Source organism: Anas acuta, chromosome 1 (genome assembly GCF_963932015.1).
Source record: "Anas acuta chromosome 1, bAnaAcu1.1, whole genome shotgun sequence".
NCBI lineage: Eukaryota > Metazoa > Chordata > Aves > Anseriformes > Anatidae > Anas > Anas acuta.
The window spans coordinates 128554543-128579002 of record NC_088979.1 but is presented as its reverse complement, the minus strand read 5'-3'; the positions used below and the strand labels follow the sequence as shown (position 1 = coordinate 128579002).

General features: G+C 38.0%; 1 protein-coding gene across 21 annotated transcripts in view; it reads right to left on the bottom strand.

The window, feature by feature from the left end:
- Window positions 1-24460, bottom strand: part of SOX5 (SRY-box transcription factor 5) — a 644424-nt gene that overhangs the window by 198868 nt on the left and 421096 nt on the right. For all 21 annotated transcript variants that reach the window (XM_068655012.1, XM_068655050.1, XM_068655039.1 and 18 more), the window contains one exon: window positions 23863-24073. In XM_068655012.1, coding sequence (XP_068511113.1) covers window positions 23863-24073 — 211 coding nt within the window. The remainder of the gene's footprint in view (window positions 1-23862; window positions 24074-24460) is intronic.

The following is a 24460-nucleotide window of genomic DNA, read 5'->3' as shown; positions in this document are numbered from 1 at the left end:
AGGCTTGCAATTAACTTTAAAAAAAATGATTATTTATTTACCAATATATTTCTTTAAGCTATGTCCAGAAAAGCAGGGAGGGGGCTCTGAACAGATAGTTTGCAAACTGTTACATAGTTCTGGGAATACGATCAAAGTCAAATTCCTTCATTTTAATGTTTATATTTCTTGTATTTCATAGTTGCACATGAACTTTCCTGTTCACATGAGTTTTCCTTCCACTGCCACTCCTCAGAGAGAAATGGAGGAGACCTCTAAACGGGGCAATTAATTAAGCCTCCTAAAACTATGTCCTAGCCACTTTCCCTATAGCTTTAAGTGTTGAAAAATATCTAAACATTCTGGGGATGATCAACATAAACATTTAAAAACAAAGATGTGACAAGTGTAAAAAGTAGCAATGCTAGGAAATCATTTATACAAGAGAACTAAACTAATTGACTGGCTGTCTAACAGGAAAAAACAAAACACCATGAATTAATAGTGTGTGTTAAAAAGTAACATTGATCCTACAAGACTCATAGAGTCCACTCTCTCTCTCCTTGGTAGGAGAGCTGCCTATGTTAGTACAACACAGCAGCCTCGAGGGGAAATACCCCTAAAGCAGCCACAGACCTTGTCCAAAGAAAGAGCACCCAAACACCTGCTTGTACAAGCAGTTGCCACACGAACTCTCAGCATACTGGCAGTTGCTTGTACACCTACTCTCATTGCACAGCCCACAATTAAGAGCAATGACAGGAGACAGCACTACATCAGTTTACAAACGGAATGGCAGGAGCTAGAAGTTACTGACAAGCTGCAAATTCTTAACTTTTGTTTATCTCGTGATAACTTGCTCGTGACCATAAGTGTAGAAAAATGCAGTAATTATACATGAAACTTGTTTTAAAATAGTTTTGCTGATCGGGGAAAAAAAAAAAAAAAAAAAAAAAAAAGATGTAAATGCTTTCCTAGCTTTCTGTAAAAATGTCCACTCCAATTGTTTTCACTGAATCTCAAATATTTACAGGCATTTTTTTTAATTGAAAAATACTCTGTGGATAAGCCCGGAGTTTATGGCTATAGAAAAAGGTAGATAGAAGTGGGATGGGAGATAAGTTACTCCCAATTATGTATTTTGTTGCTTCTTCACAACTGCACAATAAAATCCATTTAAAAAGAAAATATCCAAGGTGGAAATCCCTTTCTTCTATGTCATATCAACCAGTCAGAAAACATCAACATTTTGGAAATTCTAAATCAGAATTTTGAAGAAAGTCACAAAGACGTAATCGTGTATGTTAGGTGAGGTAATAAGCTTTTTATTTCTATATATAAATATAAAGGAATATATATATATATATGTATATATATATAATTGTTATATACTAACTTTAGCTGCTGGTACAGAAAACAAAGTCAGCCTGGCCTGTGTCTCAATTACTTTAGAATATACCACATTTTTTAAAATAGTGTGATGTAGAGCTTTGTCTTTCTTGTCTTCCATAAAAAAAAAAAAAAAAAAACAGAACTAGGCATCAGTTTACATTAAGTTCTCGCAGGAATATAAACACTCACATGCGTGTACACATACACAAACACAGAAATATACAGTCCTAATCTTTGCTCTGTTGACTTTGTTCATTACAACCCACCAATGCAACATAAATGTGCTTATCTCCTTTGTTTTTCTGAAAGCACCACAATATGTCATTATCCATGGATGGGATGGAATCAGAAAAACCTAGACCCATGGCCAGTGAGAAACAGTCCACCTAGGAGGAAAATACTTAACAGGTCCATATCATTCAGGACACCCATCAACAGTGGATAAAGAAAGTTTTGTTCAAAGGTAACAAAACAAACAACAAAGATAACAAAACAAACTTTTTAATGAAAAAACAAACAAACAAAAAACCACCACCAACAACAAAAAATCCACAAACAAAAAAAAAATCATTTTCTCACATTGGAAGCAATTCATGTTAGTACCACTGAAAACAGGTGCAGCTATTTGAATGCACTTAATTTGAGGTGTACCTATTGAAGATAGTTGGCACTAGTTAGCAGGACACAGAATTCGTGATTTGTTTACTTGAGGAAGTTTTATCAATTTAAGCAACGTGTTTACCACTATATCTGAATGCAAATGAGTATTTTTTTCATCTTAGCTTATGGTCCTTCCTAGACAACAACCTGAACTGAAATTCCTCACTCTTCTACTAAAATAAGAACAAGCATGCAGGGGGTCATGGCAGTATACTGATAATTTTAAATTGGCACTTTTGGTTTTACAAATATAGGAACTTCAGAAGCATAACTTAACATATATTGGGGTTAGAGATCCATAAAAGCAGTCAAGAATTGGATATAATATCTCATCTAACAGAAATCACTGCTTAATTAAGAGCCTAGCAATATTCTGCACTATATTGACATTGCAGTGCACTTCACATAGTCATGTCCCGTTGATATCAAATTTTCACTATTATTTTTGCTATTATTGTCACTTTTCTTGCTTGCTGTGGAGATGCTTGTTCATGCTCGTCAAATCTAGTTAATGGATGTTAATGAGCTCATTCAAGAATACAAGTGGAAAGATAGGAAGAGAAGGTAAGAAGAAAGGGAAAATAAACATGGAACTGAAAGATGAAAGCTGAAAGAAAGGAGGTATAAATAACCAGAGTCTGTTTTTCCTCATGTTACACACTTTTTCAGTCAATGGTGAAAAAAAGCGATGAAGCAATCTTTCCTCTCCTTTCAAAAAATAGACTTCACTTAAATCTTCCTCTACTTACTCCAGTCACACAACTACAGCACAGATAGATGGGCAAACACTCTTATGAGTATTACAGGTCCCCTGAATTCCAAGCCACAAAAGAAACTCCTTGGTCCCTGAGTGTGGGGCCAGGTTTTATGCATTCAGCAGCACGAGTATTCGTGTGCCTGCAGACTCCTCAGCGAGGCTGGAGCACTCCACAGCCCCCACCTTTCCTCTGTGTGTTCTGTCTATCTTCTGTGAGATAATGGCTTATGCAGGTATCTCTTACACCTTTGGATTGTCAAACATAAATCAGTTGGCCAAAACTACTAAATGCAAAGTCAAAGAAATTTAAATATTGACTCAAGTTGCAAAATTGAGATTTTGAATACCCCTAAATTTAGATGTGCAGGGTCAAGAGTTTAGGTTCAGTCCATCACACAAATGGAAGCTAGCTGAAAAATGTGCTTACCTGTTAACTTCAAGAATCATTAGTGTGAATTGACAAGGTTTTACTACATATAGATAAGATTAATGGAACCTTTCAGGTTGCACAAAAAACTCAAAGGTTTGGAAGTAAGCAAAGCGGATGAACGTTTCTATGTTGAAGGCACTGGGATCTGATTCAGTCTCACTTACTTCAATTTTCCACATAGATAATTTCACTGATGTCACTGGAATTACTTGTCTTTTACACTGGTGTCATGCCAAAGGAGATTTAAGATATGTGTCTGCAAGGAAAGGAACTTGCAAAAGAGAAAATGCAATGAGAAAAATACACATAAATCAGCCTTTGCAGCATGAAGTTAACCACCATCAACAGGATTTGGCACCAAGGAGATGGTGCAAGTTTGTTGAAGAAGCCATGAATAAAAGGTTAGCTCTGCTGTGAATGGTCATGGGCACCAGATGTGGAAATGGGAGCTGTAAGGAAGCAGCAGTCCACTTCAGGATCCATCAATCAATTCAGGAATCACCAAACAAGTCTGGCTTCAAAGTTCAGTTGTTTTTCAACCAATTAGGGGCATCTTGCAAAGCAGAACCTAAACCTATATTGATAAATCCTTGTAAGAAGGATCATTTAACAATGCATGTTCCAGCAGGGCTTGATGCAGGTTTAAACAACAAAGTATCATATACACTATAAATGACCACATAAACCTGAATCAGATTCTGAACTTTTCAATCACACTAAAATGGAAATGTTTGGATTTGGGGTAGAAACAAAGTTTCCACAATAGTATGTCTTTTCTTTATTTGCATTTTCAATCACTTATGTTTGTTTTTCAAAACAGCAGTTTTACATAGAAAGTACTTGCTTTGAGCTAAAATTCCTGCCCAGTAGCAGCTTCTGTGAAATCAGAATTTTAGACTAATATATTATTAACTAAATTCTTATTCTAAACTGTTTTAAAAGGAAATTTTATTAAACTGCCTACTAAAATATGCCTGATAAATCATTGTAGCTCCACTATTTATCCATGCAGCATGAGAGACAGATCACAATTCAAGTCAGGGAACCCCAGCTTCTGCTATTGCTAGTAGCAATAGTAGCTGTGTACACATGGATGTAATTTGGTCCTACATACTCACAGATTACTGTATGCAAAGGCACAGATTCATACTTCATAACTAGTATTCCAGATTTTGGAATTCAAAGATTCCATTAAATGGGACCTTCAATTTCATCATTTCTTAGTTAACTGAAAAATACTAGAATTGTCTAGAAAGGGATTTGAAATTTGAAGAAGTTGTTTCATGTCCTACTTAAATTATAGTCTTGTTTGAGAAGACAGATAGTAATGATGGCTCACTCAAAGGCTGATGTCTATTTCACAAATATTTCAAAACTTCTTTAGGAAGACATTATTGTGGGGGCCTTCAAAAACAGCAACAATTGTACTGGAATTTAGGATGCTGCATAGCATGCTTACAGGCTGAACATGCCAACAAGCAGAGATGCATTTTAAGGTGGAAATGGGATCAGGACCTGGCCTGCTGGATTAGATGGTACTTTAGCATCTGACATTTCCTTTTATCTTTTAAATTACTGAAGTTTGGGAGTTTGGGGCTTTTTTTTTTTGTTGTTTCTTAATAAAATTACTCATCTGAGCTTAAGAATGCAGAGTGAAAGGGAAGGAATTACACTGATGTTATTCAGGGCATATTTCCTACCTTAATATAATTTTCTTGAAGAAATTCAAAAGTATAAGACAGTGAAAATCTTAAGAAATGAGGTTTCTAATTTGAAGTCTTTATTTTATTGTTAGGCATAATTACAGTGCCCTTATTTATGTAAGAGAGAGACAATACAAAGCATGATTTTTTAAGGAATCCCTTTCATTTGGCTACCTGAAACTTGAAATTATCTATGGTCTTCTGAAAAATAGATTACCTACAGCCACTTTTTGAGTACAACCTTTTCCTAGCAACACACAAAAGAATGCCTGAATAATCCCTTCCAGTGTTTTAAGGACAGCTTGCAAAATAAGTCAACAGAGCAGTGTCAGTTCTATACCAGTTGAAAATCTGGCCAGACAACTGTAATGAGTGGAAACCTTAAAGGCACAGAAAGCCTTGTCAGGATTCAGATGTGTGTAATCCACAAGTGCTATCTGCCTCTAAAGCACTGGTAATGGACTATAGATCTTGACCCCATAGGAATATGTCACATTAGAGAGTGTCTATTGAAATCAATAACACGTATCCAATTTATGATTTTTTTTTCCCCCAACAGTTCTTAAGGCTACCATGTGTATGCCATTAATCTAACAATTTAAACATATTTTAGATATTTTCATTATGAGGTCCCTCCCATTAATATTAGTTATTAAAATTAAATGTACATTGAGGCATTGAGGGGGAAAAAAAAGAAATGAGTATTTCTAAAGAGGAGGCTTTATTTTTGGCAATAAAAATTTAGAGCCCCCCTCTTCCTCCCTCCCAAAGCCTCAGGTTGATTCATCTCTCATTCAAATTTAAAATGCACAGAGAGGCTGCAACAAACCCACAGAAGATTGATATGCATTGCACTCCACACATGGCTTAGCTCTTTATTCCAAAGTCTGGCATGATGATGTTGGGTTTTGTGATATTATTATTTCGATATATAATAAACAGGGTCTGATATAAAAACAGTGCAGTACAAGTCCCCTTTAAAAAAAAATACAAATTGTTACTATAGCGCTTTGAGAGAAAGGGAGAGAGATTCACAATGCAGGCTCAGAACTTGGCAACCTGTAAAAGTGCCCAGTCGAAAATTACTAACAGCTGGAGATGACAGTTGTTTTAACAGCTGAGCTGACAGGATTAATTTAAATGCACTGAAATCAAAAGTAGATAACACCTGTTTAGTCTTCCAGGGCCATTCGACAAGGTAGGCCAAAGGAAAAAGGCAGAGCCAGGACTGTCTGTGGGAGCACGTCTGCACGTACGTGTGTATGTACGTGGGTGCCCGTCCCGTGCCCCGCAGAGGCCGGAGGCTGCTGGACTCCGGGGACTCGCTTCCTGAGGGCACCGTGTGAAGGGAGTGCGGGGACTTGCACCCCATGGCGGCAGGCTGACCCCTCCGCACAGCACATCTGCTTCCCATTGTGCCCTTCTTCTCCTTCTCTTATCCGAGGTCTCTGACCCAAACCCAGAAATGGATAAATATCGCTGGATGTTAAAGCTGCAGTCCCTCTCTCCAGCGGCCCCGCGATCCTCCTGGGTTAATTAGTGCGCTCGCTCTGAGCTCCTCGTCGCCCGCGCTCCCACACGCTCCCTCCAAACCAAAAACAAAGCAAAAAATTCCTCACCTTCTTGCCATGCCAAAGCTTGTAACTCTCATGCCCATAAAATAAATAAACAACTTTTCTACAAGGCAAGTAGGGAAAAGGCCAGGGAGCACCAGCAGGCACTTATGTGGCAGGGAAGGAGGGGATGCAGGCTGGAGGACCAGGCACAGCCCTTGTTGTCAGACACCAGCACCTTCCTGGCTATGAAGCAGGAAGTTTGTCAAGGAGAACCGTCTCCTCCTCTAGGAATGGAGAATCTCAGAGGAGGTATGGACACCGAGCCTTTCCCTAGCAGTGTACCCAGCTGCAGAGCCAGCTGCACAACTACCAGCCCACTTCTACAGCTCCTCCATTGGCAGAAATCCCGTCGAGAAGGAAGGGAGTCCTGCTGATGGGGAAGCCCCTGAACCCAGGCTGGAGGCCTCCAGACTAAACCTGCAATCTGCTTTCTGGTTTAGGCAGACAAATGGGACTGAGTTTTTAGAGACACGTACTTCCAACCAGCTTGTTTCCCCTGACTTACGTCTAGCCCTTTCTGGTAAGCAGGAGTGTCAGGCTGCATCTCTGAAACAGTGATCAAATTTGACCACTGTGAAGAAGTACATAGTTGCTGTTATCAGACATGATTTAAAAACACAGAACTTGGACACAGAAAATGAAGGTCAAGTGGAAAGTCCATTTAAAAAAAAAAAAAAAAAAGAAGAAGAAATTGTATCTTCTGACCCTCTGATCCTGTGCTTGTAGCCACAAGACCTATATTTCCTCCTTGGATTCCTCCAGGGATGAAAAAACAGACTTATAGTCAGTATTATGGTGATACTCGATACAATAGCTCTTCCTGCTTGTTCCACACACCCTCAGTAGTAAGAAGGTGAACTGCAGAGCTCAGGTGCTCACTCACTGGCTCACAGTAAGCCTATCCTCTGGGCTGCCACAGCAATATCAAAGGCTGGCTGGCACCTTCAGTTTTCGTAGTTGAAAACAGAAAAAAACTGTTCAGTAAGAATGCTTCAGAAAATGTTTGATTCATTGATATCAAAAGCCAGGAGAATCACAGATATTCTCAGATACAGCATTAACCCTTGCCAGAAAGAAAAACGTGAAGAAAACCATCCGTGGCAGCTTTCCCCTCAACACAGTGTGCTCAAACAGTATTCCCCTGCAGCCTCCAGGCAGTGGAGCTCCCACATTCCCTCCTTCCCCAAACAGTACGGCACTCCATATAGGCTAACACACTGTGCCAAGAGAAACAGAACAATTCTGAGACACATTGCATCTATATTTACTCATTTCAGAATCTCAAGTCCTCTTTTAGAAGTTACTGTCCAGATAAAATGGTTTACTTGGGAAAGTGTAAATATTAATGGTGATTCTGCCAGGAGAAAGAAGATCCAACACACCTCACTGGGGTAGGCCCTATACATAACGAACTTAGGTAAGCCTGCAGTCAGCACTGATTTGCCTAGATACGCTCATGCTTGGGTCTAAAACTGTCTTCTTTTTTTTTCACAAGAAAATGCCAAAACACTTTAAAACCCAAGTCAGGTGAACTTTTCTCCTTAGGGTACACGTTGGATACTAAATTAATTTTAATGAAGCTGTGGAATGCCTTGTGATGGACTTTACCTGAGTTTTACTACTGTATCCTAGCCTATACATAGAAGGATTTGCTGTACCACCAACGTGCAGTGTCCTGTTGCCTGTTTTGCCAGCTTTGTATCCACGGCAGGAGAGCTATACTAAAAGGGCACCTACAACAGTTTGTACCTACTGCTAGGTAGCAGAGCAAAGAACCTAAGTTTAACAAAATATAAAATGTTCTTACCTGCTCAAGCATTGAACTTCTTCAGCAAATGAACCCAGAGAGTCTCAATAAATTGCTGAAATATTGGGCTAATACCAAAGGGCATTTTCCCTGTTATTTTTCACGTCCATGAACCTCTGCATCTCTGGACACTGGCCAAGTCTAGAAACAGAACTGCCAAGTAACATGCGAGAGGCTGTTCTCCTGACAATTCCAATTTGGCTGGTGGTTGGAAGTGACAGAAATCCCCCAAGAAAACCTGCACTAATGATAGCTCGTTGTCAAATATGCAGACACAAGAACCTTACTGTCTACCACAAAAAAATAAAAAATAAAAAAAATAAAAATCACACAACGGAAAACATCTCAAAGGTGGAAAAAAATGGAATAAATTTGAGAGAATGTGTATATGAAAAATAAAGAAACCCTCTACTCCTCTCAAACAAACACCAAATAAAGTAGTAGCAGTGGTAGGAGTTGTAGTGGTAATATTAATGATGATGGTGATGTCAGGAAGGTTTGATCACTCTTGTTTTCATTCATACTTCATTCTTGTAAAATTTATAAAATCTATCTGCATTTCTAAATCAGTCAATTCCATTAATGTTTACAGAAAAAGTATTCTTGCCTTTTTAGGGTTTTTTCAAAGTTTTCAGTCTACTGGGCATGCGATGATAATTGCTGTTCTGTTCTGCTTAATGATAGAGTCCTTTCCCTGTACAAAATAAGAAGCAGTTTCTTCCCTGCTTTTTATTTCTTTACACAACTCAGAGGCTCAAAGAAGATAATTACAAACAATGCCTGAAGAATGGTTCAGTTAATGTTAATTTATACAACAAACTAATTACTACCAAATGGTAAAAAATCACATGTGGAAGTTCCTGTCTCCCACGCACACAACTAAACCAGCAGCCATCTGTCTCAGCCTGGGAGCTCTCAGTGACAACCGAGGAAAGCAAGGCAAAGGATGGATCCAGATACACTAGCTGCTGCTTCTGACACAAAATCGTGGCATTTAAACACCAGGCTCTGTATGGTGATCTTTGCAGTAGCATTTTCTCCCTTTCATTTATAAAACAAACAAAGAAAATACTGGCATCTATAACTACCTTTCTATCTAAATTTTATCTCAATCACAATCATTTAAGATGAGGTCTAAAATACATCTGTCTATCAGCTTTCATTTTTCCTTCTGGCAATTTCTGTACAATGCTCTTTATAACATCCTTAATGTACTGCCTATCAGTAATCATGAGGTGAGACAGTCTTTGAATTTGCTTACAGTATGATAGACATCATGACAGAAAAATGTGCTCTTTTTGTTTCAACATTTTTTTCACCACCTGAGAAAGCAATTTTCTCCAAAACCTTGAAAAATCAAAGCCAGTACAATTGTTAAATACCTTTATGGGATGCTCATTAAAAACTGACGGGGGAAACTAGCTGGGGACAAATCTTGAAGCATTTGTTCAGTTTAAAGTCTCATTGAATTCAGTGTGAGTGTTACTTTATTGAGGACTTCAATACCAGATCCTTTACATGAATAAGGACCTTGGCATTTTGACTGTTAATTATTCTCTGATTAGCTTGCATCTAGTGAAACAAACTAAACACAATATTATCCTCTAAGCTCTGTACAAGAAATCTCAACTCCAATATTCTCCTCTCCCTGTGAGATCAGAACTCCAACAGTCATCAAAGAAAGTGCTGCACATGAATAGGAGCAAAATATCAGAGTTTAGATTCACAGTACAAATTTCCAAGGAGAATTTCTTCTGCTAACAATAAAAACTTACAAATCTTTCTATGTTTGAATATAAGGCAAAGTTCTTGTACCACAGAATGGCCTCTATGTATCTTATTTAGACCAAGGGTCAGTCCCTGCTTATGTTCATGTGAATCCCACACCAATGCCAAAGTACAAGCTTATGACTTTATTAGAAAGAAATAAGGCAGTATAGATTGAAGATATTTTAGTAAAGATTAAATGTCTATGGATCTGTGTTTCTGAATATTTATCTTTTCACAAACAAAGAACATGTTTTGGATGTCCTGAAATGACCATAAAGGAGGAACAAGTGTCACAGCAATTTAAAACAACCTTATATTCTCGTATTTGTGAAGTAATGTGGTCATTATTTCTACATGGCAAGAACAGTTTTGACAATTTAAATGAAGTAAACAACAAGAGATCACAAGACAATCTATATAACCAAACAATAATGCCTAATTCTTTTCCAATTATAGACATTTGAAGAAAAAAAAATTACAGGGGAATGATTCTTGCATACCACCAGGAACATAAAATTTTACACAACAATATGTACTCACAGAAGTGAAGGAAGATGAAGCAATTTTCCTGTTGCTCAGTCCTATTTCACCCAATCTTTCTTCTACCATTACATTATATCATCAAGAGCTGTTTTCTGTGAATGGAAACCTAGAAACCTTTGTAAGGATTTCAATATATTTCATGTTTTCACTTTTATTTTAGTGCATGTTATCACAGATTAGTTAGTTTGTTTTCATTCCTCTGTTACAGTGGGAAAAAAATCACAAGCTCAGTATATCGAGAACTGGACTTTGCTGTAACAAGCTAACTGTTAGAGCTTCAACAAGGAGTAGGTATGTGAAATGAAGTACTACCTGCTGTACTGGTGAGTGAGATGAGGAGAAAAAGGAAGAGTCTTTCACTTTAGTGCATGTTGTGAAAAAAACAAACAAACAAAACAACACAATACAACCCCCCCCTGCCTGTATCTGTAGGGGTGCTTTGGACATCGTTCAGTCCTTGGTCAGTGACTGGTATCAGGCCTCTTCCTTCCTCTTTTACCCCAAGTAGCCTCAAGCAGCTCTCACAGACAAAAGTCTGCCTCTAATTTTAGTTCCTACTCCTGGCACATGTTGTGTCCTAGATCACTGAAAGCCTTGAATTAATACACTAAGACCCAGTATTAAGCTAAAGAACTGACAGCTATATAGAATGGATTCAGCCTGTGAGGAAGGCTACCTGGGATTGCCTAAACAATCCTAATGTCCTCTTCTAGCAGGAACACGATTTTTGAAAAAAAAAAAAAAAAAAAAAGGAAAAGTAAAGAATGTAGGAATCAATCAATTAAACAAACAAATGCCCAGTAGTATTTCCACTATCCCAAGATTAATCAGATTTCAAGTGTGCATTTGAAGGAAGAGATAAGACCTGAAGACTACCACACATCTTAAACATCCTTTAAAGGATGCAAAGCTTAAAAAAAAATGCATGTCTGCTTCCCCCTTTCTTTTTCCCACACTGGTGCCTGTTTAAGCAAATGTAGAAGGCATGTTCATTCTTTTCCTCTTACTGCTTTTTCACTTGTATTTATGTCTTCTAAAAAAGCCAAAGCAGATGAGTTAAAAATGGCCATATACTGCAACTCATTTGCTCCTGATAATACTTAGGACTATGGTGATTGGTAGGTTTAGTCTGTTTTCTGGCAAACCTTTATAATGCCCCATATAAGCAGATCAATTGTCACCAGAGATATGTGAGAAACCAAGGATGAAATGGGACTGGCAACTGATCTCTCTTGAGCACTTTAATGGCAGTTTACTCCATGTTATATTTAAGGCATAAGGCCAGGACCACACCAACAACCAACAAAAAGAGTTTACATCGGAAAAACTGGGAACATTTTGCAGTCTGACAATGTAAGGAAGCACCTCTAATTTTGTTCTTTTTGTCTTCTGTAGGCCTCAACAATTTAAAATGTGTAACACTGTGCATTGTTTCCCTTTTCAGTAACTGATCTAACAACAAAATACTGGTAAAATATGATAATGTAATAACATGACCAGCATCTCAAAAGAACTACATTGTTTTTCACCAGAAAGAACAGGTTATAACCGCATGCCCCGCATCATGTGTGTTATTCATCTGGAAATTTTATGGTTAGATACAAAATGACTCCCAATGATGTTTTCTTATTTCTTCTGAATTCAGATAGGATTGACTTGGCCAAATTTGTAATAGGAGAATGAATTTTGCCTGGATGTACATCCTATACCCCAAAGCTTCACAGGAGCTGTGAATCAATTAGATGACACAGCAAGAGGAAATGCATAAAAAAGACTTAAAATAAAATAATCTTCAGTGAAATGTCTCCATATTTAGTTAAACAGCATTGCTGATTAAGGCTGTACATGAGCTCAGTGTGGAATCCAGAATTGTTGCAGCTGAAAATCATTAGCAAAAGACTGCTGTCCTCTAGTTTCATCTTCATATATTAATTTCACACAGAAGGAAAAGAAACTATTTGGAAATACATTGCTTTATTTAAGTCTAGTGTATAGACATCTCAGCAAAAATACATTAACTCGCTTTACACTTTGCAACAAGACAGCGATCTTATAGGATCTGTGTGAATACACAGTAATGACTAGAGCTGAAACAGTTTTTCTGCTTAGTTGTTGACTTCTTTTTTCCTTTGTTTTATTTTGTTTTGTTTTGTTTTGTTTCCTCATGCCTGACTCTGCGGGAGATAAGGTGCTCAGTTACTGAAATGGGATATGTGTTGTGGGCAGAACAGGAAAAAAAAAAGGTTTAGCAAAAAAAGATCAAATATGCATACAATACTGAGAGGCTTTTTCTTCTTCCATGTAATCTTTGTCTCTAGACTATCTATTTACCATGAGATTGCATGGCCTAATCTACAGCACAAAACTAATGCAGCATTCCAAAACTATGCTGCAAAAACAGGACACTTGGATAACCACTTCCAAGTTGGGAGAGACATTTTTCCTTTCTGATAAACTACTTGGACTCCAACAACAGTAACTTCAGGGCTATATAAACCTTTAGCTGTGATCATTATTCTTGCAGATAAATAACTTTTTTTTTTTTTTTTTTTTTTTTTGAGGTGGAAAGGAAATTTCCCCTTGTGCATGTGGGCTAGACATTTGCAATTATGCTTCCTAGATATTTATAAAAGATTTGTGTGTAAATGACCAAGTAGCATGTCCTGCACACAACCAATTGCCTATGATTACAGGCATGGATTAAAACACTGCTGAATTTCAGATCCAGATCTTCTAGATGTCAGCTCCTGTGCTTCTATTAACATTTTCAGATATTCAATAATTTAGTTAACCATGGCTAATACGCTCAAGTCAACAACTGAGGTTCATGTCCTTCCCTGTGTTTTGCAGTGTATGTACATGCGTGCTGAATTGCTATTTCTACTAACAGTAAGAATATGGCTTTCCCTGTCAAAGATCTGAGGCTCTCCATCCTCAGTCTGTGTAAGCCAGTACTTTACATACCTCCAAAAGGCAAGGCTGGGTGCTAGTTCATCATGCACTATGTTACTTAGTTTCAAGTATATTACCATCTAAGAAATGTACATTTCTAGCAATTAATGACTGCACAGACTTTGTTGTTGTTACCTTTCATCTGGTCTCTGTTTCCGGAAACTGGCAAGATCCCTGCCTGTTTAGGGATACAAGACCAATTCATGCTGGGTTCTTTACAAATCCTGTATTGGGTCAAATGTTGTCTTCTTCAAGCTTTGGCTGTACCCAGCAGGATCTGTGAACTTAAATTTGAGAGCAGAATTTGGCCCACCATGTTCTGAGGTGTCTTTTAACACTCCTGCACTCAGAAGTAAATCAAAGTGAGATTCCTCTCAAGAACAATGAGCCTAAAATACAAACCATAAAGCTTGCAACGGGGAGACTGTGAATTCAACTGCAGTGATGTGGCTCTCTCTTCCCATCTCTGCCTCACGTTGGTAAAAGGGAGAAAAAGGGCAGCAGGCTCATTAAGTTGCAGAAGGTGGCCCACATGGACTCAAGCTAAAAAGGAATCCAGCAAGAGCGACACAAGGTGCGCACCTTCCCTCCTGCCCAAACATCAGGGCTGAGACATGCAGGGGTACATCTAATTCCCATTCTGTTTGCTTTGAAATTAATCATTTTCCTGGAAGTTGAATGCTCCTCCTACACGCACCAATTCGTTCTTGCACCAAGTTGGGAACAACCATTCCCATGTGTGCGGTGCCGCAACCCCATGCTGCCACCCGTCCATCAGGGCCCCTTTTTTCCTGGGGAGGGTGTGCAAAGAGGAGGGGGGAGGAAGAAAGCAGGAGGACCTCTGCATCAATCAAAAATGTTTGGGGTGGGAAGCTGGGGGAGAAAAAGGGAGCGAGAGATAGATTAGAGGGTAACAAAACCAGAGAGGAAGATAAACAGAGCCAAAAAGAAAAATGTCCTTTGTTCAGTTAAATGGCTCTCTGCTCCCAAGCCCTCGGCATGACTAATGCCACACTGTGGTGTGTAAACCTCTTGGGCACATAACACAAACAAAGCATAACTCGGCCTGAACAAACAAAGGCCCGAGCAACAGTGATTGAATTCATCTTAAAACAACAAATCAATTCTTCCCTATTAATGCCCTAAATACCAGCGTAGGAGCACTGTCCTGTTGTAATAAACAGCCATGTGTTCAATTACCGTCTGTTTTCCCAACTACTGCTCTCTTCAGTAATTACACCATGCAATGCATTCTACATTGACATTATATTAATGTGCTGGGAGGAGAGATCTTAAATACGAATTAAATCAAGGCTAAACATCTCAGAGTCACACAAGTGCTAACAGGGCCTTCTTCAGTAGAAAGCACAGACTGAATTTTTTTGTTCCTTCCCTTTTCACCTTCATCCCCTGACTAAATAAATACATAAAATGCAAGCTTGAAAGGACTCTGTTGCCCCAAAGGGTGCCACAGTAAAGCTCTCATAAGCTCTCTAAACGTCCACTTCACCTGTACAAGATCAGCACTCAGTAAGTAGTGTTTCACAAGTCCCAACTTACGTCACATCAGCGTAGAAAAATCCTTCAACAATAGACAGGTGGCAACAAAGCAATGCAAGAAAAACAAAAGCAGAAAACTTTCTGTGCTGAGACAAATGCAGAAGAATAAAAGTTTCAGAAAAGGTTTCTTACCCTTTTGCAGAACTGTCAAACAACTTCTATCGACTACAGAATAGCACACAGCAAACAGACCAAACAAAAGATATGATGAAAGATGTATTTACTTGTACAGGGCTCCTTCCCCCCACCTCAACCTTTCTTTCCATTTCATCTACACCCACACTGCACAGTTTGCATTGTGTTGTTAAATAACCAATAGCAACCTAGATGAAACAGTGGAAGGGTTTCTATGATGCTGTCAAGCACCAGACAGATGCTTGGCAGTGTCAATATGGTTCTTTACATTTGGGTTGTGCCAAGACTTGAAACGAAAAATAAAATAGGAATAATAATAATACTTCAAAAAAGAGAAAGATGGCAATGAGTTAGTGCACAGACGTGCAATAAATTTTTAAATCAATGGAGTATCATCCTACCTGCTGGGTTTTACTTCAACAATTTGAACTGTTTTGGAAACAGATAAATAAAGGGTTGCTTTTTGCTTGTGTACTGGATTGCAAGAGTTTTAATAGAAAGCAAAATCAAATTCTGGGGGGTGTAATGACTTCAGATTTCTAAGCCCTCTGGAATATACCCTGAGGTTCCCGCTGTAAAGGCATGCCAAGTTATGTCTAGCATATGAAGTATGACAAACTTCCAAAATCTGTTTCAAAGTAAAATGCCTTAGGTGCTGCAAAACTTTTCTGACTGAGGCTTCATAAGACAGAAATTTGCACATTTGGAGGAAATCAAATTTTGAAAGCCTTTCTGACTAAAATATTACAATTTATCCTCAAAACCATAATGTATAACATTCAGATACGTATATGTTTTTATAACAACTGCTCATTTGTCCTCCTCAGGTCATTAGATACAAAACCATCCCCAAACCCTTCCAGGTTTTGAAAGTCATTTTCATTTAGTTGGTGTTTTTTTTTGTTTTGTTTTGTTTTTTTTTCATTTCAGCTGCCAAACCAAGTCAGGGGAAAAGCTGTTTCCACCTGACCCAAAATGTTTTATTTAATCCTAATTGAAATGTTTTCATTTCTCTTTCAGATTAATCATCTTAAACATTTAAAAACAACAAAAAATATCATTTCCAATGAAACATTTTGTCTAAAAATCTTGACTGTTCCAAATTTTCTACAATTTTTGGCTAAAATTAACTTGTTGATTGCTAAATGGTATCAGCCCATGATTACTGTATAACAGGTTTTAGTTGTGTTTTTTTTTTTCCCTCCAACTCTCCTTTAGTCTGAATGCTTTCTGAATTTATACATTACAGTAAAGAAATCACACACATACAGCATGTTTTCTCCTGAGGCAATATAGAAACCACAATACAATGAAACTGTAGGAGAAGAAATGATTATGAATGGAGTTCTGTCTAACCAGTACAGCTTATTTACAGTGTGGGAGATGTATATATTCCTGCAAAAGTGGCAACACTCAAACCACCTTAAAAATGTTGATGTTAAACAGACACATAACTAATAAAAGTAACCAAGGGCTTCAAACTTCAGAATGTTTTTACAAGGCTACTTCATTAGCAAAACAAGCAAGTGGGAGTTGCTGCAAATGCTTCTCCTTGCCATACTAGAGGCTTTCCCTCGCTTCTGGTAAACAGAAGACACAAGACAGCCTTGTGAATAGCTGATGGCACAGACTGAGATCTGAAGCTAAGCAGTCCGTATGACAGGTCATCTTAATCAACTTCAAAAAGCCAATTCACATGCTCGTCCCAGCTCCTAGCCTCTCCCTCCTTGATCGCTCTCTCACTCATTTGGCCATATTTTCCCCTTCCCCCTCCACTCTCTTGTCACAAATTGTGCTGTTAAAAAAGCACGCGGGGAGCCCTTCAGGTCTCCATCCTCTGGGCGCAGGTGGTGGGGAGAACTTTGAAGTGAGCTCTCCACTACCTCTAGTGCTGGCCGTGCCTCCTCCACGAGCAGCTCTTATTAAAAAAAAGACCAAGTATCCACTAGAACAAAACCAAGCAGGCCTATTTAATTAGGGCAAGCGCTCGAGATCCACTTCTTCATGTTAAACCACACAGTCACACAAGCCTGGGAGGTCTGATTAATTTTAATATGCACGGTCATGACAAGCGCCTCGGGGGTAAGAGACAGAAAAAAAAAATCCTACAAACCCTGCTAGCTCAACAAATAGGTTTCTGCTAAATGCTGTGCATGTTGCCCAGATTAAGATGTTACTATTCAGCAAGGGCTTGAACCCTTAATATGAGGGACAAGAGGCCTGAGAAACAGGTGGCTCGCTCTTCACTCTTAAATAAATGACATCCCCAAAAGCTGTGGCACAGAAGTGTGCAGAAAGAGCTGGCACAATCCCTCATGTATATTTGTATATTACCCGTCTGGGTCAGAGGTTTCTCCAGCAGCGATCCATGGGCTGAAATGAAGCTCAGAAAGTTAATGGCTTTTCCAGAATTAAAAAAAAAACAAAAAAAAACAGAGGAAAAAAAAAAGGCAGACTGCAGGCTGATATAGCTGGAATACACTGGGTGCAACAGGTAAATCAAAATGAAAAGTGGTAGAAGTGGTAGCAAGCTTTGAAAACACCCACTGAAATGAATGACAACTATTGAAGAATCTGTCTGTCTGGGGGAGTTAGGGGCAGACAGGAGCCCAAATCATTATTTTGGTTTTGGTGAACCACTTATATGCTGCAATATAAAATTTGGGAAGTGAGAGAGCATGCATTTAGCTTTGGCTACTTCTTGTCTAATATTATGGATTGAAAGCACCCTGAAAGGAAATTTTAATTATGAAGACCCATCGGAGAAGACTTTCATTCTAAAACAGGAATGGGGAGAGGGACTACATTTTCACTCCAAAAGCACAAGTTTCCTGCATCTCGCTTGACTATAATGCTTTCTTCTATATTTAAGATGCTGTATCAGCATCTCAGATGCCTTTATCAAAAGAGAAAAGAAGAATCCGAAAGCTACAAGCCTTTGAGGATGTAAAGCATGAGAGACTTGGAAGGGATTCTAAGAAAATTCTGAAAACATCCATAGAAATAAGCCATGACTATCAGGCTCAACTATTAGGAAGGAAAACACTTGAAAACTGAAGGTGACAAATGAACTAACTTCACTTTGAGCAAGTAAGAGCTGGCAGGACTTCAAACTAGGCTACCTCTGTTCCAGAGTTAAAGCACTTGTTAATAAGAGTTTAAGATACCACAGCATTTAAGAGTGCCTTTTCTTTACATAGGCCTATTTTACAAACTTCATCATCTTTTTTTCTTTAATCAGCAGTATATGAACGTACATTTCCATATGGCAGTCTCTGAAAGAAGTGCATGGAAGTTTAATGTTGGCTTGCTCTACAAGACACATTTTCTTGTGACAGACTGCATAGATGAACACGGAACCACAATGGATGCACTTGAAGCATCCTTCCACAGCAGCAGGAGTGTATGAACAAAACTTAAAAGTACTCAACTGAAAAGTATCCTTGTTTGTCCTTCAGTAGAACAGCATTACAAAGCCTCTTCAACGTGTATTTTGTCAAAGGGACAGTGCAGCACCAAATAAAAGAAATTCAAACCTGAACCAATTAGAGTATCCTTAGGCTTTTCCCCTGGATCTGTTCACTTTATGTCTTCCCATCTCATCAGACATAATTTAAAAATGAGAGTCTGCATTTCAAAGGACTCTCTTGTGCCCGTTAATGGTCTGCTCCGGAATTTATGGCTTAAGAAGAGGGAGACCTCTTGATTTCTTTAAAAGATATGGTGATTAAAAGTTTGATAATATTAGGAGATATTCTGGGATCTTATTTCAACTAGAGAGCCTGAATTCAATATGGTACACTTTTATAGACTACAGAACTGCTTAAACAACAGCCATTTAAATTACCACAGGCACAGGTGTTGTGATTTATAATGTAAACCTAAACATCAAACACAAATAGCCTTTGGGGGATGTTCAGAAGACAAAAATCATGCCCAAGATGCCTTTCTCATCACTTTCTTTCTGACAAAATAATTACTTATACTATTGCAGTATACTATTATAGATGAAGATCTAGTATTCACATTGCCTGTTGAAGCCCTGCTTCAATATACACTATCTACTTTCTGAACACTTGAGATTAATTGTTCCTGCTCAGAAGACCTAAGGACTAGCAGATGGAAACTTTGGAGTAGGAACAATACTAATCACTAAATATACATAATTCTTGTGTGTGCATATTTATATAAATTTTTATTTATAAATACACACTTTATATGTATGTCTGTGAATATGTATTTACAGAACAAGAACAAAAAAGAATTGAGTGTCAAAGATTCTTATTTAAGAAGAATTATCCATGCAGATGAATGAATGCATGCACATGTGCACACACGCATACACACAGCTTCTGTGGTCAGACAGATGTCCGTATAATCCCTTTTATCCAGAATTCCTACATATTCTGTACAATAATATAGATCCAGCCTCAAAATACATAGTACAGCTGTTTAAAACACAAAGTCACAGATACATAACCTGTTGAATACATTTTGAACAGAACTGAAAAAGAAGATTGATTCTTAATTAAAATTTAGGAGATGTAAAGAGACAGTGAGCACTCTAGCAAACTCTAAAAATAGGAGAGAGTTTACTTGTTTGCCTATTTTTTTTCCAGAAGCCAAGCCACACGCTTAGAGCAAAGGCTACACAGATTTCAGAGATTTAATTTTCCACAAGCACAGGCCATAAATTAAAATACAGCAATCCAATCCCATTAATAGTGCAAGAAAAAGCTAAGTGGCTGCTTTGGTCTTTGCTTTCATGAACTTGTGTCAAGCTCAGTGACTTCAAAGAGATTTCCATTTCATTTCTACAAATGAAGAGAACAGACAGACAGAGAGTCTCTGCCATCCTCTGATGCCTTAAGAAAACAGAAGAAAAACATGCCTGTATCTCATTCGCCTAATGATTTTAGCTGCAAAAGGAATCCTATGGTCGGCAGACGACCCTCAGGGCAAGGGCTTGAGGTCTGTCACAGTATATAAGGCTTCTCCAAACCCACTCCATTATCTTCATTATTGTATACCAGGAATAAAAGGGGACTGACTCCTCTTCTGAAGTTCAAGTTAGAAAGGACAGAATGTTTCATTTAAAATAACATTGTGTGACTTCAGTAATAGGTTTATGCCTTTGGGGGCCTAAATACTAAAGCTGCATATAAGGATTTTCTGCAGAATTTGAGAGAAGAAAAATGAACACTGTATTAGCAATGAGTAAAATTCCACAAGTTTTAGGTTCACTGTAACACTCCATGCCTCTGTGTCAGTATGACTCATTGTCAATCACGTACTTTCATAAAGCAAAAGTAAAATGGCAAGTTTACAGGAAAAAAAAAAAGAGCACAGGGCTTAAGAGCTAAGTATAAAACCCTATGAAAATCAAAACCAAACATATATGCAAGGAAGAAAAGGAAGTGACAAGCTTTTGGAAAGTTCTTAGGAATTAGTAGGTAGTATGGCTTCCTATAGGGAACATAATAACCAAGGGCATATATACAAAAAAGCAACACAGAAATCACTTATATGAACAGAGATACTTCCCTTGCCAATGCATGTGTGGGCACATGTATATATTCAAATACATGCATGCATACACGTGTGCATTCATGCACTCTGAGCACTAAGTTTCACAACACTGTAAAAGTTGATGTAATTTATTGATGTAATTTACTAAATGCTAACTTACTTTCTGACAAACGTAATTTAAGAAAACCATTTGCCTTATGTTAATAAACTTTCTTAAAACAGTCAGACCTGTATCAATATTTTGGAATATCTCATTTGTCCTCACAAGCCATTTAAGAAAAGAGAAATCTTTAACTGACTGGTAGGAGGTTTGGATCAAGACCTAAAGTTGTCTAACCAGCATTTCTTTTTTTTCCCATTTTGAAGAAACGGGCCATTTGAAAGAATGCTTCAAAAGCACATTTCCCACAGTAATTCAGAAGGCAATTTCAAACAATAAAAACAGAGCAAACACAGGCCATTGTACAAGTTAAATAATATATAAACTTCTGAGTACATAGAGAAATGGGAATCTGGCTCATATTTGGTCTTCGAAAGATTCATGGGAAATTGATTTAATTAAACCTCAGTTACTGGTGCAAACGTTCCCCTTTCTTCCCAAAGAGAAATAAAGTATTATATCATTGTTGTTGACATAATATAGCAAAGCTTAACCAAGATTCTTGGTTTTACCCTACAGAGCTCCACAGATAAGAAAGGCTAAAAATTACTGAAATACACAGTGATCATGCATTGTTGAATTCTTATCTACATGTACTACTAAAGATTTTCACTGGTAACTTTTCTTATTCATGAGGAAATTCATTAATATGCTAATTACCTGACCAGTGGTGACTGACTTCTGTACTTCAGCACTACATGAAGAAGACATGACGATATGTAGATGTTCTACTGTAGTTGGAACTGAAAAATCATGCTTGTAGTAGTATTACAGTATGTACAAGTGTGTACTACTACAAGCATGATTTTAGGGCAAGAAACTCTTTTAGGGCAAGACTCGAATCTGTGGAGGATCTCTAAGAACAGTCTTGCCATCTGCACCCAGAAATACATATTTTTTAATTATCCACTTTAAAAACAATCATGTTGGCTGAAGGAAAAGGGAAGGGAGACTTGTCAAAATGATGTATTTGTCCCTCAACACCTTTCAATGCTCTTATGCAAGTCTAATTTTCTTCCTAGCCATCTCACCTAACTGGCCTCCTTTTGTTTCATGCCCCATTTCCTATTCTCTTCTAACTTATGAACTTTTGTTAGTTTGCTTTTAAGGAGAAAGGGAAAAAAAAACAACAACCTTTTCTATTCATTTTTTTTTTCCTGGATGGGGAGTAAGCAGACATGAATATGGCACCCTCATAATGATTTAACTAGGGCTTAATGAAATTTTCATCACAACCTGCTGTTCATTTTAATGGCCTTTGAAAGACAATAGAACAATGGCTAGAGGAAAGAAAAGATTTTCTGGTGCATGCATTTGTAAAGCCCAACATTCAGTTTCTCTCCCTCCCCTCTCTTCCAATCTCTTCACAAAGCTGTATATCTTTTGTTTGTACTGTATATTTTCATTTTAGTAGAGCTGAGATAATGCACAGGCTCTGTAACCATTCTCATGGCTATCTGTGGCCTTTCCTCAATGAAGTCGGTGCAGATGGTACAACCTCATAGTCAACACACTATTTATACACTGCACAGAAGCCCCTGCTCTTTCAGATAGAAGTCTGGTCTCCTTCCACCCTCCCACCGCCATACTCAGGAAAGAACTTTCCCATTCAAAGGCACAAGGTAGGTCATAGCACTGGCCATTAAGTCAATGTAAACTCTAAATGAAATGCTGTGATTCTATGTAATATTCAAAAAAATGCTGAGGCAAAGAATTTGTTTCCCAGCAGACCCTTACGGCATGTTCCAGGCAAGACAAGAAGATTAATTCACAGTCCTGTCATGCTCATGTATGTGACAGTGTGGCTGTGCCTGCATCCATATTTTCATTCCAGTATGGAGGTTGTCATAAATTTTTGTTGTAGGTGATGTCAATTCAAGCTTAAACACTGAGGTGTCTTTGAAGACTATGCTTTCAAATAATTGAAATTAATTTCTACAACAGGATAGGCAAATGTAAATGAAAACATAGTGCTATTACTGTGCATTTGGGAATAAGGCTCAGTGAGTTCATGCAACACCAACTGGTCTACAGACTCCTGGAACTCTAGTTGTAAATATACATGCTGGATACCTATGGAGAATACCGTGAAAATCACACCTTCCAGTCAGGGAGCTGACTCTACCCCAAAAAGATGGGAGCTGAAAATCTTACTTAAAGTTGTTCTGTGGCTTCTCAGGGATGAGATTTTTGGCCTTAGTCCACAGAGCACAAATTGCATCATCACTGACTGGACATACAGTCCCAAAAAGAAACTGATTCTCTAGAGATGTTTCCTGTATGTCTGGGCTGAACTTGCTGGCCACACACAATGCAGAGAAAGCCTGTACTCTTGTTTGTTCGCATTGTACCCTGCGCTACAGGTAAATAAAGAATGACATGGTAAGACATGCTCCATCCAAAAGCTTTCAGAAATTCCACATTTAACGTCTTACCTTTCAAATAATAGCATGTCTACTTTTCACAAGATTTCAGAAAAAAAAATACTTTGCTGATAACCCTGCTTTTTGCTCTAAAAATGGTGGGGTAAGGAGTGGTGTAAATGATCCCCAGGCTGTTAAAACTACAATGTTCATTATACCCATATTGAGGGGGTTAACATGATGATGTGTCTATTGTAACTGTGATAAGAAGACCATATGTCAGACAAAGGCTCTCATTTGGAAAGAGCTAAATATGTTAACTATGATGGGATATTGTTAAAATTTACCTATAATGTAGACAAAAACTATGAGTTCTTTACTTCAATTTTGCTAGCCAGAAAAAGCAAATGGAGCAGAAAACAGGAAGATTAAGAAGTATACATATCCAAAGAAACTGGAGAAAAGAAAACAAAACGGAAAATTTTGGCCATTTTCCCAGGCCTTACCTTCTGGCTCATTTTTGATGAGCTCTTCCATTTTTCTTTGCTTAAGGGTGTCTACAACATCCGCTAGGCTCCCTTTGCGCCTTTCAGGGGTTCCCAGGGCTGTGCTGGACAATGACTCTCCACTCTGACGCCCACCTTCTTCTGCCTTCAAGGGTGAGGTAGATGAGTTGTGCGGGGCAAATGAAGACATCACTTTATTGCCATCAACTTCCTGAAAGAAGAGAAAAATGAGCTGAAACCTTTCTTTTCTTAAAGAAGTTAAAAAAAAAAAAACATGGAAAGAAAGAAAAATCCTTTGTTCTTTGAGTTCATTGCTGTTTGTTCTTCTGTTGAAACCTTTAAAAAGGCATGCAATGCTTCAAAAACACCCAGAACAAAGGCTATCCATAAAGCATAAACCAAGATTACAGGCTGAAGTGAACAAAGATCAGCTTGCAAGAGAGAAACATAAAATACAGTTTTTCCCTAATTGAGAAGAAGTGTTGTACTCATAGGTTTCCTAATAACAATGATATTGATTACCTTTAATTGTTTGCTCTTTTACAGCTTTCTTTGGAAAAATATCTTCAATTTTTACAAGGACTATTAATTTCCTGAC